Source organism: Ailuropoda melanoleuca, chromosome 4 (assembly GCF_002007445.2).
Source record: "Ailuropoda melanoleuca isolate Jingjing chromosome 4, ASM200744v2, whole genome shotgun sequence".
NCBI lineage: Eukaryota > Metazoa > Chordata > Mammalia > Carnivora > Ursidae > Ailuropoda > Ailuropoda melanoleuca.
This window is the reverse complement of record NC_048221.1, coordinates 64,777,891-64,794,812: the sequence shown is the minus strand read 5'-3', so window position 1 is coordinate 64,794,812 and position 16,922 is coordinate 64,777,891. Positions and strand designations below refer to the sequence as shown.

At 45.2% G+C, this 16,922-nt stretch overlaps 1 protein-coding gene across 1 annotated transcript in view; it reads left to right on the top strand.

Annotated features, from left to right (window-relative positions):
* The first annotated feature begins 367 nt into the window (after positions 1-367).
* Positions 368-16,922, top strand: part of IL1RL2 (interleukin 1 receptor like 2) — a 41,056-nt gene continuing 24,501 nt past the window's right edge. The window contains 7 exon segments of the mRNA XM_034658953.1: positions 368-1,210; positions 2,293-3,104; positions 3,807-3,876; positions 4,714-4,883; positions 4,885-4,949; positions 7,635-7,830; positions 13,689-13,848. Of these exon segments, the coding sequence (XP_034514844.1) occupies positions 2,868-3,104; positions 3,807-3,876; positions 4,714-4,883; positions 4,885-4,949; positions 7,635-7,830; positions 13,689-13,848 (898 nt within the window). The 5' untranslated portion in view covers positions 368-1,210; positions 2,293-2,867.

Genomic DNA, 16,922 nt, shown 5'->3' with positions numbered 1-16,922 from the left:
TGCAGCCTTACTCCCTAGATAACCTCTCAAAATCCACACAAGAGAACATTACAAAAATCTTGACCGCAGCACTGTTTTTTTGTTTTGTTTTGTTTTTTTGGTTTTTTTTGGGGGGGGTGCTGCAGGGAGAGGGAGAGAGGGGGAATCTTTTTTTGTTTGTTTGTTTAAAGATTTTATTTATTAATTTGACAGAGAGAGACAGCCAGCAAGAGAGGGAACACAAGCAGGGGGAGTGGGAGAGGAAGAAGCAGGCTCCCAGTGGAGGAGCCTGATGTGGGGCTCGATCCCAGACGGGATCACGCCCTGAGCCGAAGGCAGACACTTAACGACTGCACCACCCAGGTGCCCTGAGAGAGGGAATCTTAAACAGGCTCCATGCCCAGTGCGGACCCTGTCTCAGGACTTCATCTCACAACACTGAGATCATGACCTGAGCCAAAATCAAGAGTCTGATGCTTAGCTAACTGAGCAACCCAGGCATCCAACCACAATACTATTTTTAAGAGCAAATATAAATTTGAAACAACGTCCAAAAGAGAAGGATACACAAATTGCAGCATATTCATACAATGGAATATCATACAGTAGTGACCTTGCATGAACTAGAACTATACTTCTCAAAATATTTGCATATCATACTTTATATTGCTTAAGGGATACACACACACACACACACACACACACATCAGAATGGTAAGCACTAAATAGGATAATGAGTTTGGGTGGTGGGAGAGACACATATACGGAAACATATATACAGAATCACTGATTTCTGAGGCTGGGTCTTGCTTACATGACTTATGACTTGTTTTGAATTACTCAGCTGTTAATTATTGCATGATGCACATTTAAAAGGAAAATTTTAAATGTGAAAATCAGAGAAGAAGAATAAAGTGATTGAATTCAGGAAGTCCTGCATAAAACAGCAATTTTCCCATGGCTCTAACAAAGCAAGGCAAGAAGCTCCATAAATAAATTGTTTGAATTTCTTCCTCCCCTTTTCTCATTAGCAAACAATGTTATCGGGTTTTTCCAAACTTTTAAGGTAATTGAGAGCTTTCAGTAAATGTTTTGGTTTTCTGTTGTTTTTAATTGTCAGGTTTATAATCCCGCCCCACCTCCACCCCCTATCAGTCCTGCCTTCAAAACTGTGTGGTTTGTTCTCCCTGTATCAGGAAACACACTTGGGAAAGGAACCATCCCTGAAAGTGTAAGTTTCCGGTCAGAGCCTCACCAACAAAAGGAAATACCAGAGATGTTCCAAAAGGGGTGCTGCGGTGGGGGGGGTGGTGCTGGGGCGGCCCGTCGAAATTTCATAAGCTTTGGGGCAACTATACTGATTGGACTTGGCACTCATGCCTATACTCAAACTATAAAAAAAAAATAAGATACTACCCAAATTTGTTCATAAGGTAGAAACTGAATCAGACAAGGAAGATTAAGAAAAATTTGGGGGGTGCCTGGGTGGCACAGCGGTTAAGCGCCTGCCTTTGGCTCAGGGCGTGATCCCGGCGTTATGGGATCGAGCCCCACATCAGGCTCCTCCGCTATGAGCGTGCTTCTTCCTCTCCCACTCCCCCAGCTTGTGTTCACTCTCTCGCTGGCTGTCTCTATCTCTGTTAAATAAATAAATAAAATCTTTAAAAAAAAAAAAAAGAAAAATTTGGAAATAACTTTTAACACCGCTTATAACAATAGTTCTGTATGTCAATCATTTGACAGTTTTCATAGTAACACCTTTGTTTTGTTTTGGGTGGGGGCTGAGCCTGGCAAAATGTGTCTGTGCAAAGGAACCTCATTTAATGCTGATGTTAGGGGAAAGTGATAAAGATCTCCATTTATAGCTTAACAAAGGGGTCCTCAAAGCGTGAGAGCCCTAAGCATCCCCAAGATTTGTGAAATCGAAACAATTTTCACAATAATGTTCAGATCTTATTTGTCTTTTTAATTCTCATTCTCTCACCTGAGTATAGTGGACTTTTTCAGAGGCTGCCCAGCATATTATATCCTAAGAGATTTGGTACAGAAGAAGGTATGAGAATCCAGCTGTCTTTTCTTAAGTTACATGTCAAAGAGATTTGTAAACACTAAGTAAGGGGTATGTGGTAGTATGTACAATTTAGTTCTATGTACAATATAACTTTTCCCAATAATTTTGTTTGTTTTGGAAAGTTCAGTTATTTTTCATAAGATGTACACTATTTATGGTAACATTTATGTTAAGTTTATTGTTGTTATTAAAAATAAGAACATAAATGTTTTACATGCTCTCCATTTTAATTCCTAATATAGTAACTATGGACAGACGTTACCCACATAAACAAGCACTTTGGAATCCTCAATAATGTTTAAGACAAAGAAATGGGCAAACAAACCACGGGCTTTCAGCGAATCACAAGAGAGCATGGCTGGTAATGTAGTTGTGGGGCTCCTGTCCTGTTCCTGTGGTGGCTTCTGTTCTCAAGGTCTCTAAAACCACAAAGACCACCACACAGAGCTTGGCCAGCAATCTGCTGAATGGAGATGACATCTTACATATATTTTCTAAGTCCCAGTGCCCTGTGGGGATCTCTCTGGGGGTGTTTCCTGATGGCCAGGGCAACAGTCCTGGTTGATCTCATCTTATTTGGAATTTCAGACAGGACCAGACTTCGTGTTCTTCAGGATCACACTGGGATGTCTGCTTTACAGAAATTGACAGCAAGACTCAGGCAAATAAAGGCTAGTCCTTGGAAACCATTTGGGATGGCTTCCACTTTGGGGGCATTCTATATAGGCCAAGCAGGGCATGTGACCACTGCTCAGATGGGGCTTGGAAAGGGAAGAATTCATTTGTGGGGGACAAGTCGGAATAGATTTAAGCAGGCATGACGGCCCATGAAGACTTGGTAACTGCCAGAAAATCAGGTAACACGCCTTTAAACCCACTTCTCAGTGTGATGCCACCGGTCCTTCCTACGCAACCCCTGGGGCAAGGTAGGTCTGCCCTGCCCAGGATGGCAAGGGAGCAGCCTGGTGTGGAAACGCCACGCCTGGGTTCAGAGCCGGTCCGCCGGATTCTCCACTCTCCACGGGATCCCGCGAGCTCCAGCCCCGTCGGGCAGGTAGGCACTGGCTGGGAGTGTGCGGCTGAGCCAAGCGGGTGGGGCGCCGACTCTGAAAGGTGTGGAGGGAAAGAGGTGCCTGGCAAACATGTGCGCGACCGACCGGGAGGCCAGAGATCGGGACTCCGGGGCCGCCCCGGACCGGCTAGGCGACCTTGGGGGAGCGGGTTCCGTCTCCGGGCGAAGCTGTGCAGCTCCCGTCTACCTGCCGGTCCGGAGGCGCTCCGGCTTCCTCTCCCTTTTCCTGCTGGCCTTTGCCAGGTCGGTCTAAGCTGGCTTCTCCCAGGTGAGCCGGTAGTGGGGGCTCCGTTTGGACCGTGGGGCCCAGGAGGACCCGGAGGCTAAGGACGCGCAGGTGAGGCTACACGCGCCCCGCCCCGGGCGCAGGACGCAGACCGTGCCTCGCTGCCAGACGGAGGCGGAGGCGCACCCCGGGCTGGGGTCCTCCTTTCTGCAGCCACCCTACCAGGACTGTCTGGCCCAGCGCCTCCCAACCCCTCCCGCGGATCCCTCTCCAGCCGGGATTCTGGAGGTCGGGCGGGGAGGAGGGAGTCTTTGGGGGCACGTCGGGTTAATGTGGGGCCAGAGTTGGAGGGCTCCCCACGAAGAAGGGAAGGCCAGCGGCCTGGGTTAGAATCTCTGTGTTCAGTGTCGCCGCCCCCGCCGTGCCCCATCCCCTCCCACCTTCTCTCTTCCTCGTAGCCCAACAGGGGGATGCTGGCCTTGCTGCTCTGCGGCGTGTCCCTCGCGCTTCCACCCTTTGTCCAAGCAGGTACGTGCGGCTGTCCTCGGGCCTCAGAGGCCACCCTCACCTACCTGCCTCCCTGAGGCTCTGCGAGAGCCCCTGTGCGGGCCCCCCCGGGGGATCGCAGGACACCCGAGCCTTGCCTTGAGGGTACACTTACCCCAGGGGACCAGGCAGAATTTCGCCCGAATGCAGAAAGGGCAAGTTTCCGTTCCCAACATCTGAAGCTCAGCCTCAATGTCACCTTTGAATTTTGAGGTGACTTTGGGGGGGAGTGGGGGTGGGGGAATAGGCAAATTTGGAAGTCTTGAGTCAAAATGCTCAAATGGATATTATACTGTCTGTTTTATATGACAGAGGGTCATTTTATGACCCAGGGTAAAAACACAGAAATCGTCAACACAACAGATTTCTTCTGAGAAGAAACAACAGTTTCTCCAATGCAATTCAGTAGAGACGAACTTTAAAATGAGCAAATTTTTTAACAATCCTTTTTTGGGATGGTATACTCACACCTCTCAGTGAAGACAGAGTGAAATAACTGGGAGGCAGGGCAGAGAGAAAGGGGGCAAGGAGGGCTCAGAATAGGAATGTTCATTCGGAAGGAGGAGGATGAAGGGATTCAGGGTCTTAGAAAAGAATGGACAGAGAGAAATCTTTCCAAATGGGGAGGATGAGTCAGTGTGTTTTATGAATACATCTGGAGGACTTCCAATTCAGCAGACTATTTTAGACACCTCCCACACTGAGGAAACTCTCCAGTAAAATTTCAAGTTGTCTAGAAAATTAAAGAGGCATTTGTTAAAACTAATAATCAATAACACTAGGGTTCTCTTTCATGATTTTCCCCCTTTCTTTCCCTAGATGCATGCAAGGACGTTAGTATGCAAAACGAGGCACCTTCAGCAGGCCAGCCTTTTGCTTTCAATTGTACGCACCCGCCACTAACATCTGGGCAAGTACGGGTAACATGGTATAAATACCCTAGCAAAATCCCAATATCCAAAAACACACAGTCTAGAATTCACCAGGAGGCAAAACTGGATTTTGTTTCTCCCCCTGACACAGGAGGACTCTGGGATCTACCAATGTGTTATAAAGTAAGTTACTCATTTAAAATAGAATTCTCTCTTTCTCATATATACATATGTAAAAATATACGTTATAATGATATACACGTACAATTCTTTTAGGAAAATTCTTAATAAACTCTTAATAAATGTAGAAAATTCAGTGAGAAACATAAAATATAGTTTTATCATTGTTACCAGACGGTTTCCAGTGAACATACTTTATTTTTTTTTAAAGATTTTATTTATTTATGCGACAGAGATAGAGACAGCCAGCGAGAGAGGGAACACAGGCAGGGGGAGTGGGAGAGAAAGAAGCAGGCTCACAGCCGGGAGCCTGATATGGGGCTCGATCCCATAACGCCGGGATCACGCCCTGAGCCGAAGGCAGATGCTTAACTGCCGTGCCACCCAGGCACCCCTCAGTGAACATACTTTAACACAGAACAGATTTATAAAGCGGTTGTTGGAACATGAGATGCATCTTTTCCCGTTGAAATGAGGCCACAAGCCAGACCACTCAAAAACCTGTTTGTCCCAATGTTACTGCTACCTTCTTTCTTGGAATTCGGGAAGTAGGTGTGACAGGTGGCACGACCAGATAGGAATAAACCCCCTTTGAGCACCTTGTCCGGTCCTTGTGCTAGGAACGTAACAGTGACTCCGCACCAGCTACGTTCCAGCCCCCGCGCGGAGCCCTGCACTGGGAAATCGTGTAGGTGAGTGGCACAAGTCTGGTGGGAGACAGTCGAGCCAGCTGGGGGCTGCGGTGAGCCAGAGAGCTTATGCCCCACCAAAGGCAGTGGTCCATTCAGCTCAAGTCCATTTTCCGATTTTTCAAGGGAACCTGGAAATTGTGTGTGTGTGTGTGTGTGTGTGTGTGTGTGTGTAACTTTTCGATAAGCTATGTGTGTGTGGCTTAAATAAAACACATTCATGGATAAAATTTGCCTAAGGGCCTCAATTTTGTTACCTTCCCTAACTGACGTGCTCATCCTTAACAAATGACTTGGTAACGCCGAACCTTGGTTTTCCTGTCTGTAAAATGGAGGTCATGCCAGCCTGATGGAGTTGAAGGGACATTTAGTTGAGACGATATGCGAGATTCGTACTCCAGAGGGTGAGTGCGGTCTCCCTCTGCCGCTCTGTCTCCGTGGTCTTGGCCTCTGCCTCGCAGTGGTACAGGAGTGGGAGTGGCCGTGAGCCCCTGTTTCCTGGCTCTTTTCCGGTTTCTCTCAGCGTGTCGATCAGGGTACTGACATCTTGTGGGGTCTGCTGTCCTGTTGGACTCGAGGTGATGAAGTGAGAGAGCCAGAGACTGTATGGCACACAAGTTCTTCTGGATGTCTAGGCTGGCTTGAAAACACTGAAATACTGTGGAACAGGGAAAGAGAACCTTTCATAGAAGATAGACATAGATGCTGTCTGTCATGACAGAAACGCGAACTCTCACCAATCTTTCGCATTCAGAGATGATACTTGCTTAGTAAACTGTATATTGTTACCTTGAAGTAATTTCAAATTCATGCCAAATTTGCAGGAATAGTATAAAGAAGTCTCATCTACCCTTTATCTAGATTCCCCTTGTTTAACATTTTGCCACATTTACCTTATTATTCTCTCTCTCTCTCCCTATGTGACTGACCCCTGAACAACATGGGTTTGACGTGCACGGGTCCACTCATACACAGATATTTTTTGATAAATACAGTACATAATTATAAATGCATTTTCTCTTCCTTATGGTTTTCTTAACATTTTCTTCCTCTAGCTCACTTTATTTAAAAATATGTATATAATACACATAACATACAGAATATGTGTTAATCCTCTATTTATGAAATCAGTAAGGCTTCCAGTCAACAGTGGGCTATTAGGAGTTCAGTACTGGGGGGGTCAAAAGTTCTACGCAGATTTTCAACAGTGCAAGGGATCGGTGCCCCTAATGCCTGGTTGTTCAAGGGTCAACTGTATGTGTATATTTACATGCAATATTTTTTTCTAAACCATTTTTTCCAAAACATTGGAGTTGTATGCATCATGTTGCATTAGCCTGGAGTCATTCAACATGCTATTTGCTGTCAACAAGAATACTCCTTACGTAATCACAGTATAGTTATCCTACTCAGGAAATTGAACCATCATACAATATTTTTATCTAATTCCCCATTCATATGCTAATTTTATCAATTGATTCGATTTTTCTTTATAAATTTTTTTTCTTTCCTTTCCGGGAGAGGGTCCAATCCGGCCTCATCAGTTGCATTTGGCTGTCATGTCTTTGCAGTCTCTTTTCATCTGGAACGGTTCCTCGGTCTGTTCTTCATGCCATTGACATTTTTAAGGAGCATAGACGAGGAGTTCATATACCAGCCCTTCACTTGGGTTTGCCAGATATTTCTTCACACGTAGGCTGAGGTTGAGCCTTCTCGGCTGGAATACCACGTTAGCAGTTTGTGTCTTCTTCCAACGACACACTCCGGGGCTCGCGGTGTCCGTCTGCCCCTCACTGGGCTGCACGGCCTGATCCCTCGGCTAAGGTGCGGTCCAGCGTTTCCACAACAGAAATACTTTCCTCTCTCTTGTAATTAGTGGCTGAGGAAGACATTTGCACAGTATCTTGGTGATGAACTGACAAGACGTGAAGATGAACAGCTTCCTTTGCTTTTGTGGTTGTTTGACTTTATGAGGTTTCAACGTGCCATTTTCTTACAGCAGCACAAGCACCTGTCACAGAATCCATGTGAACCTCACTGTGTTAAGAAAATACTGGTGTGGCATTTCCGGAAACGGTCCGCTGATTTTATCAGATGAATACAAACAAATATTACATGCTGGAAGGGACGACAGTCTTACCTGTCATCTGAACTTCCCACAGAGCTGTGTTTTGGATTCACTAAAGTGGTATAAGGTAAAAAACAAAATAATTTTCCTATCGGTATTTTTCTTCTTCTTCTTCAAAACTTACGTGCTTTTTAGTTTAAGTTGGATCTTTTAAGGCAGAATTGGTAAAGAGATTTGTGTACCCAACATAGATTTGTCAGCCTATTGCTATTGATGATTTTACCCTGCTAATTATTGCTTTTGGAATTTATGGTTATGATAGCTTTGTAGTATTTTGTTACTTAGATTCACCATCTCCCCACAATTATAGTTTTCAGACTCTCCTCGGTTATTCTTTTTTTTTTTTTTTAACAGCTTAATTCGTTTGTTTGAATGAGTGCTGCATGCCCAGGAAGTTTCTATTGGATAGGAAGATGGCTTTCGAGTTCCTTCTACCTTCAGTATTTTTTGTATCAACTATTGGGCTAATGGAAAAATTACACAGGTGTTCATTTAATGTGTCAGGATGTATAATAAACACCATTTATATTCTCTCTCATTATACTCTTATTAGCATTGGCTCTGACTACAATTTAATCATTAACAATAATCCCGTTCCAGGGGGCACCTGGCTGACTAAGTCAGTGGAGCATGTGACTCTTGATCTCGGGGTTGTGAGTTTGAGCCCCACATTGGGTGTGGAGCCTGCTTGAGGAACAAAATTCCCTCATAGTATTTCTGTTCTGTCCAGAGGGTGTTGGTTGCCAGGCCACAGTCCCCTCAGCCTCCGTTGGCTCGGACTGTGGCATTACCCATTTTCCAAGTCCCACTTTGGCCTTCTTGGTATGGTGAGTCTCTGTTCCTTTCTTTGGCTTCTCTAGACTCTTCCTCAAGCATCCTGTCTCCCACCTTGCAGACTTACAACCATTACCTCCTGGCACCCGTATTAAGACTCTCTTGACAGTAGGACTCTTCTGGAATTTTTTCTTCCTGGCCTGGACCTGTTATGGTCATAGGTTTAAAAGCACTTGACATCTGTAGAGAGGTAGATTTTTAGAATCAACTTTACTACGTCAGTGTTAAGAGGGATGGATTTTTTTTTTAAGCACTTGCTTGAACTCATCCTCTACTCACTGAATCAGATTATCCATGGGTGGCGTTCAGGCATTTTCATTTTTAAAATAATGCTCAGGGGCGCCTGGGTGGCTCAGTCGATTGAGCATCTGACTCTTGATTTTGGCTCAGGCCATGATCTCAGGGTCATTGGATTGAGCCCCATGTCAGGCTCCACACTCAGTGGGGAGTCTGCCTGAGATTCTCTCTCTCCCTCTGCCCCTCCCCCTCAAATAAATAAATAATTCTTTTTTAAAAAGATTTTATTTGTTTATTTATTAGAGAGAGAGAGAAAGAAAGAGCACAAGCAGGGGGAGAGGCAGGCAGAGGGAGAAGCAGGCTCCCCACCGAGCAAAGAGTGCAATGCAGGACTCAATCCCAGGACCCTGAGATCATGACCTGAGCCAAAGGCAGATGCTTAACCGACTGAGCCCCCCAGATGTCCCAATAAATAATTCTTTAAAAAAAAAATAGCTGCTCAGCTTAAGAAGGCAGGAGGCTAGCAGGTAAGCCATATAAAGAGGTGAGATCCTTCTGAAAGTGTCCACCTGCTCAGATTCAGTGACCCCAGTTATGGCTCTATTTTTGCTACTATCTAGTTCTCAGACCTTGAGTTACTCTTTGGGCTTCAGTGTTTTCTTCTGTCAAACGAAAGAGTTGGAATCAAGTCTTCGAATATGTAGAGCCTATTATCTGCCTGCAACTGTGCCAGGAAATGCTTCCTGGAGGAGGTGACCATTGCACTGCTTCAAGAATGAATAGCAGTGAAGCCGTTGGCGGGCAGAAGGAAGGATGCTAATTAGAAAAAAAAACAGCAGGCACAAAGGTATCAGGTGAGAAAGAGAATGGTGTTTGGGGGCATTGGTTAGAGTTTGGGGTCCATATCAGAGTGGAGTAAGGTGATGCTAGGAAGTAGATTGCGTATGCTAACCTACACGTAGCCTATTCCCCACTTAATGTATGTCAGTCACACTATTAGGGTAATGACAGGCTCAGCTTCCCTATGTGTTAGTCGAGTCCTGTAGGCATTGCAGTGAATACATTGGAAGGGTTTGAGAAGGGTGGCATGGGGATCATTGAAGCTATTTCAGAAATTCAGTGAATGAATGGGGACCATGTAGGAGAGCGTATGAAGTAGAACTGAGAATGAAGCAGAAGGAGAGCAGAGCCAGTGGAGGGAACTCATTCCTGGTGGCCCTTCTCTTCTCCATTAATTGGAAGGGGATGTTGGGCAGACATTTAGAAAGAGCAGCATAGGTGAATAGGTGAATGAGACAGTCGAAGGCAAAGAATTTCTAAGGTGAGGACCACGGATTGGTAGTGGTGCAAAGACGCATGTTGATGTGATTTTCTCCTATAGTGCTCATCGGGTTGTAGGCTTGTAGGAGACGGATGATGGAACTGACACAGATGGGGTTTTGCAGGCTGAATGTGCTGGAAGGATAAAGGGAAACAGTATTGAGGAACTGAAAGGGGGTGAGTAAAGTAATGGCCACAGGCTGGGAGAGGAAATGATGTCTGAAGGAAAGTGACCACTTTATTTATTTATTTATTTTTAAGATTTTATTTATTTGACAGAGAGAGAGACAGCCAGCGAGGGAGGGAACACAAGCAAGGGGAGTGGGAGAGGAAGAAGCAGGCTCCCAGAAGAGCATAGAGCCCGATGTGGGGCTCGATCCCTGAATGCCGGGATCACGCCCTGAGCCAAAGGCAGACGCTTAACGACTGAGCCACCCAGGTGCCCCGAAAGTGACCACTTTACAACAAAATAGAGGAGTCTAGGGGACTGGTCCAGGATAACACAGAAAAATGAGTTTGAGAGAAAGTGCAGGTAGAAAAGTATAACGAACACGATGGACAGATGTTCACTATCCGCGGTGAGCCTCTTTAGACTAGAGGCTGTACAACTACAAAACGAGAACAAAGCAACCCAAACACACCCCATGCTTTCCCAGAGTTGCCCATAGCTATGATGCAGTTTCTGCAGCCGGCTTCCCCGGGAGGCTTAAGTGAGAATGGCAGACCTTCCTGCTTTTCTGCTAGACAGCATGGACGTGGGGATTTTCTGCAGCGGTGTTCCCGGGCCGGATGCGGGAGCTGAGAGGCAGTGCCTATGCCTTCTGATGTTGCTGTTGGAGTGGCTTCGCTAGCCGTGGCATGGCCTCACACACCCTAGCTGCCTGGTGGCATCCCTGGTCTCTGACCAGCAGGTGGTGGGTTCCCCACCTCATCATTGTGGCGGAGGGGAACAGGTGTCCTGTGAGCTAGGCCCTCAGTGCAGTTCTGGCTTAGATCTCACTCCCTGCATACTTCTTAAACTTTTGTGAGCACCTTATACCCCTGTGTTGGATCCTTTTCTGCCTAAAATAGCTAGAATACCTTTTGGTTTCTGCAACTAAATCCAGTCGGAGGGACATAGCCTCCTAGATTGGATTTGAAGAGTAAATGAAATAATCTGTCCACTACGCTGTTAGTTCAGTGTGGGTACATAGTAATTACTTGATAAATAAATACCAGATATTATTATTTGGTTAAAATAAAGGAATGGAAGAGAGGGAATCATAAGAAATGATAAGAAGAATGGTATATTTGTTTGTGGGAATTTAGAGACATAGCAGTTCTGGATCATGACCAAGTCCAGCTTGCAACTGGGAGAATTGGAGACCGAGAGGAGTAGAGGTGGTCCTTGAAATTGAGGTGTCATGGAGGAGAAGGTTCAGGTATTAAAATACCCATTCTCATAGATAGTGAAGTATTCACATTTGGAAAAGCAGTGATGTCTCCATTTTTTTTATTCCAAGTTACTTCTCAAAACAATGATTTCTGTGCACATCTGTATTTGCTGAGATCATTCTCAAAGGCAAATATAATCGTGTTATTCCCTTGTTGAAAAAACTTCCATGTTCATCCCCTTGTCATGGTCTTCTGTGATTGGGCCCCTGGCTGCCTGACCAGTTCTATCTCCCTCACTCTCCTATAGGCACTGCACCCTTAGCTGGGTGCTCTGGGAGATTTTATGTCTCCTGCCAATGTACGTGCTGGGTCAAAAGTGTTTTTCTTGGTGATTGAAAGACAAAATACATTAAAATGTTGGCTGCTATTACTATTAATATTTTAAGTTTAAATCTTCTTAATGAGATGTTGCCCACAATTTTTAAATAAAAATCAAGGCCTTCTGAGAATTTTAACTCTTAAATGATGCCCTGGTGGATTATAGTAGAAGCAGTCTTAGTTACTGTAAAGGAACAGAATGGCTCTAAGCTATCAAGGCTGGGTTTTAATAAGATTAATTATTTGTACATCTTGAAAGAAAGAATGAGTTGATTGGGAAGGGACTGGTCAATGATGGAAACATAGAAAGGAGGCCAGATATTTCCCCTTTCCGAGCTCTCTCCAGTGAAGTTTTCTTAGTCAAGGACTCAATGCTTTTTGTTTGTCTCCACTCTAAAGAAGATGGCATCCTGTTATTGGAACCAGATGCCTTCACCTGACTCTCACTAGTAATTCCCATTCTACTTGGTAAGCAATTGTCCAATTATAACTGGGTTTCCCAAATAGGGAATAATGTAAGCCTTCTAGAAATTCTCATTGTAAATAAACAAATACTCATTCCGGCATGATTGAGTTTCCTCTTCCAAGGTGGATCCATTCACACTGTTCCAGTGGCAAAGAACGGGCTCTGGTGCTGAGCTAACCACAGCTGACTCGGTGAGAGAGCTGGACACTTGGGCAATTAAATCGTTATTAGGGGTTATACGTTGGTCTTCTATATTAGGACTGTGAGCTTTCTAAGGACAGGGACTACATCTCATTCCTGCATGACAGGGCCTCTCACAGCCTAGCATAGTGCAGGAACCTGAACACTTGAATGAATAAACGGACTCAGTAATCCAAGAACTCTGTAGAGTGGCACTTTCTGAAAAAAAGAGGAAACATGTTAAAGAATTCACAAGTGGGTCTGTGAGATGGAAGAAGTGGTGACTAGCATAAGAACGTGAGCTTCTGCCAGGACAGAGGCCTGCCCTGGGGTGGTCTCTGAGGATGACATGTGAGAAGGGCATTCCTGAGACTAACCAGGTCTCAAGTGGGTTTGGCGTGAGATTGTTCTTGTTGAGGCGGTGGAAACATGGGTAATATAACGAGTTATGTGACGTCTGCCTGTAAGCCTCACCAGCATACTTTGACTGTTGTTCAGGCCTCCAAGCAGAATGTTCTTGAGGAATTATTTTGGACCTCTGTAAAGTCCAACCCAATAGGTGGAGAAGGTGTACTTGGGCCTAGGACACAGCGGAAGTGGTCATTAATCGCCTGGGCTTGCAGTCTTGGCATAGGGCTTGGTGCCATGAGCTGGTGGTCCACTGGGAGGTATGGGCCCCTGTGGGTGGAGGGCATTCCTGCCTGTTCACACCCTCCTACCACACTCCTTTGTGGGTCCATGCAATCCTCCTCCCTGCGGTCTGCCATCCAGTTCACATAGGCCTCTTTCCTCTCAACTTCCATTAGACTTAATATTTACAGCACTCACTGTAGCCTGTAACATAGTCTCTGTCAAATCTGTAGATATCTATCTATCTATCTATCTATCATCTATCTATCTATCATCTATCTATCTATCATCTATCTATCTATGTATCTATGTATCTATTTTTCTATCTACCTATTGATATCTATAGGTATCATCTTCAGTTAGATTATAAATTACCCAAGGTCTAGGGATCACATACATTTCTTGCATCTCCCCACGGTTCATAAGATGGTGTTAACTAGGATTGTAACTGGTACACGAAAATACTCTTTGAATTAATTTATATATGTATATATTTTTATATTTAGGGCTGTGAGGAGATTAAAGGAGAACGGTTTATTTCCTGGGAAACAAGGCTTTCAGTGAGCAACGTTTCGGCCGAGGATGGAGGGAACTATGCATGTCAAGCCCGACTGACACACGCAGGGAAACAGTACAGTGTTCTAAACAGCATCACTGTGCATATCGGTAAGTATGCTTATGCCCATGGCCTTGGCTTCTTCTTGGCTTTGGGTGAGATGGCTGGCTTTTGGGGCAGCAGTGAATCTTGATCTTGATTTTCTTGAAGGTTCGCAGGCTCTCAGACTTGCCATTGTTAGAATCAGAGGGTAGAAAGAAGAGGGCAAAGGGCATGAGCAGTTTCATTGCCTCATCTGGAAAAACAGAATACCCAACACTCTCGGTATGAAAATTAAATGAGAGCATGTATGTGAAGTGGTGCTGGGGTGCGGGGTAAAGTGTAGGTGTTCAGCTAGTGGTAGATATTACTGTCACTCTTATTTCCCTCAGCCGTCACTGGTGTGACTACTTTGCTGGGCCATTCCAGCTTTAGCCTTTCCTGCCCGGGGCATGCAGAGTTCAAGGTCTCCGGACTGGGCTCCAGGATACTTGATGCTCATGGGGGGTCAGTTCTCAACCCAGAGCAATCAGTTTGTTTGAACATATGACCAGGAGATTTGAGAACAGAATCTTCAGGGTAGAAGGAACTCTAAAGATAATTTAACTTAAGCCATTAATTTTATAGAGACCCAGGAGGGGGTGACTTATGAAGCCTTCAGAGCTGGTTAGTGACAGAAACAGGGCCAGAACGAAGGCTTTCAGTGCCCAGAATGAGCATCGTTTCTTCTCTGCACGTTCAGCAAGGAGTTCTTGCTACATTGCCTTTTGCTCCTTTGTCAGTAGACAGTTGTCTTCTATGTCGACTCATCTAAATGGAAAGAACTGAAGACTGAATATTTGTTTGACTTGGACCATCATGTCTGTCACTAATTTCTGTCAGACTTCCTAGTCCTGGGTGGTACCTGACAATTTCCTGATGGTCTGGCTCTCTTGGGGAATGTGTTCAGCATGGCTGGCTTCCTGCTTCCCACCCGGAACCCTTTAATTAAGAAAATTAATTGTATTGCATTTTATGATTTTTATGCTCTTGGGTTTTATGTTACCTGTCATCTCTCCACATGTAGGCAAAAATATCTTTGTCTTGTTCACAGCCGACTCTCCCACACCTAGCCCAGTGCCTGGACCAGACTAGGCACAGACCCATTTATTAACTGAAAGAGTGATCACTATAATGCTTAGTTTTCCATTGGTGGCCGAAGGAATTCTTTGAAAGGCAAAATGAAGACTACCTCAGGAGGTCATTGGGGTCAATAGTCTATATTTCGCGTTGTCGTAATAAGCACTTAGTGATGATCTATTATATGTCCCAATTGTTGGAACCCGATAATTAAAAAACTTTAAAGAAACCCCCATTGTTACCTCTATTGAGAAGCTCTCAGCCTGGTGGTAGTGGAGCTAGAGATATAAATGAATCGTGTTCACATTATACAGTAAGGATAGAGTTGTAGATAGAGTTATAGATACCTTCTGGGAGAACAGGAAAAGAATCAGAAGTAGACACAGGGATGGCAAGTAGATGGTCTTGGAAGGCTTCCAAAGTAAATGGCTTTTCAGATGAATTTTGAAGGATGAGTCAAATTTAAAAAAGTGAAGAGTGAGGCAGGGCGGGGAGAATAGTATAAGACAGAGCATAGAAGTGTCTAGTATGTATGCTTTGTATTGGATCTACAACTAATTTTGTTAGAGCACACGTAAGCATGAGGGAAGGAGTGGTGGGAGCTGAGGCCATGGAGTTAAATAGGGTCAAAGTTTAGGGGGGCCAGTTACATGTAGCTTTTACCAGGCAGTCACTGAAGAGCCCTTGGTTGCAGAGCAATGAGGCTGCGTTTGTGATGGACAAGACCAGGCTTGAGATGGTTGAGCAAGCGTTGAGGAGGGTCTTGAGGCCTGGAGGCCACTTTGGCAGCTTCTGCCGTAGCCGGTATTGATAAGAGGGCCGCTAATCTGAACTTGAGTGGAAGTGGCAGGGGATTCTTCTTCAGGCAGTAATTTAGTGGCTCTTTACCGAGTGCCTAATAAGGCCTGGTCCTGCACTTCGCAGAGAGAGCATGAGAAGGAGGAAGCAGCCAAGACCGAGGCTCTAATGGAACTTTGAAGTCTGAGCAAGGAAGGGAGGCAGAGATAAGTCAAATAATCTGCTAGTGAGATGTGTAATTACCAAGGAGATGAACTCCATGAGGGAATGGAAAGTATGAGATCGAGCAGACAAGGACCTGTTGAGAAGGCGGAGGGTCAGGGAAAGCTTCTCGATAATAGTGATGCTGATAGTCAGGAAGCATTAACTGGGTGATGGAGTGGGTGAGATTTTTCCAGACTGAGGCAGCAGCCAAAGTAAAGGCCCTGTAACAACACAGACCATGGTATGTGTAAATGATGGGAAGTAGGCAAATGGCCTGGAGCAATGCTGAGTGGGGGAGGTCATGTGAGGTAATGAGATTGGAGAAGTAATCAGGGCCAAGAATTGGTAGGAGCATGCATTCCAAAGCACAGAGTATGGAGTTGATTCTGTGAACAGTGGTAAGCAGCCAGAGGAGTTGAGAGCAGGATGCATGCCGTGACATACATTCCAGAAAGCTCAGTGTGGCTGCTGTGCACAGAAGGATCCCTACGGAGATAGGAGTGGTGGGTAGGAGGCAGGTACAGAAATGCAGGTGAGATATTAGGTAGGTACAGGCAACATGGTGGCACTGAAGATGGAAACATGTGGATGGGTTCAAGTCATTTGAGGAGGTAAACCCCACAGGGGTTAGTGTTGGATTGAATACGGGGTAAGGGAGGTGGCAAGGTCAAGGAAGCTGGGCCTTTTGGCATGTGCAACAGACTGGACGATGATATTATTCAATGAAATCGTATAACTCTGGGAGAAAACTGGATTTAGGAGTGAGATCATGAGTTTGGTCATGGGTAAGCTGAGTTCTTGGAGGTGCTCATGTGGAGATGTCAAGTTGGCCTGGCCCTGGTCTAGAGAAAGGTCTGGAGATGCAACTTTCCAAGTCCTTGGCCTTTATATGGTAATGGAAGAAGTAGATACAAATAAGAGTGCCAAGGAAAGACTGGAGAGTGGAAAATAGAGGGTTTAGCTGTGAAGAGGGAGGCACACACGGGGAAATGTTAGGAGCTGAAATTAGTTTGGTTTAGTGATT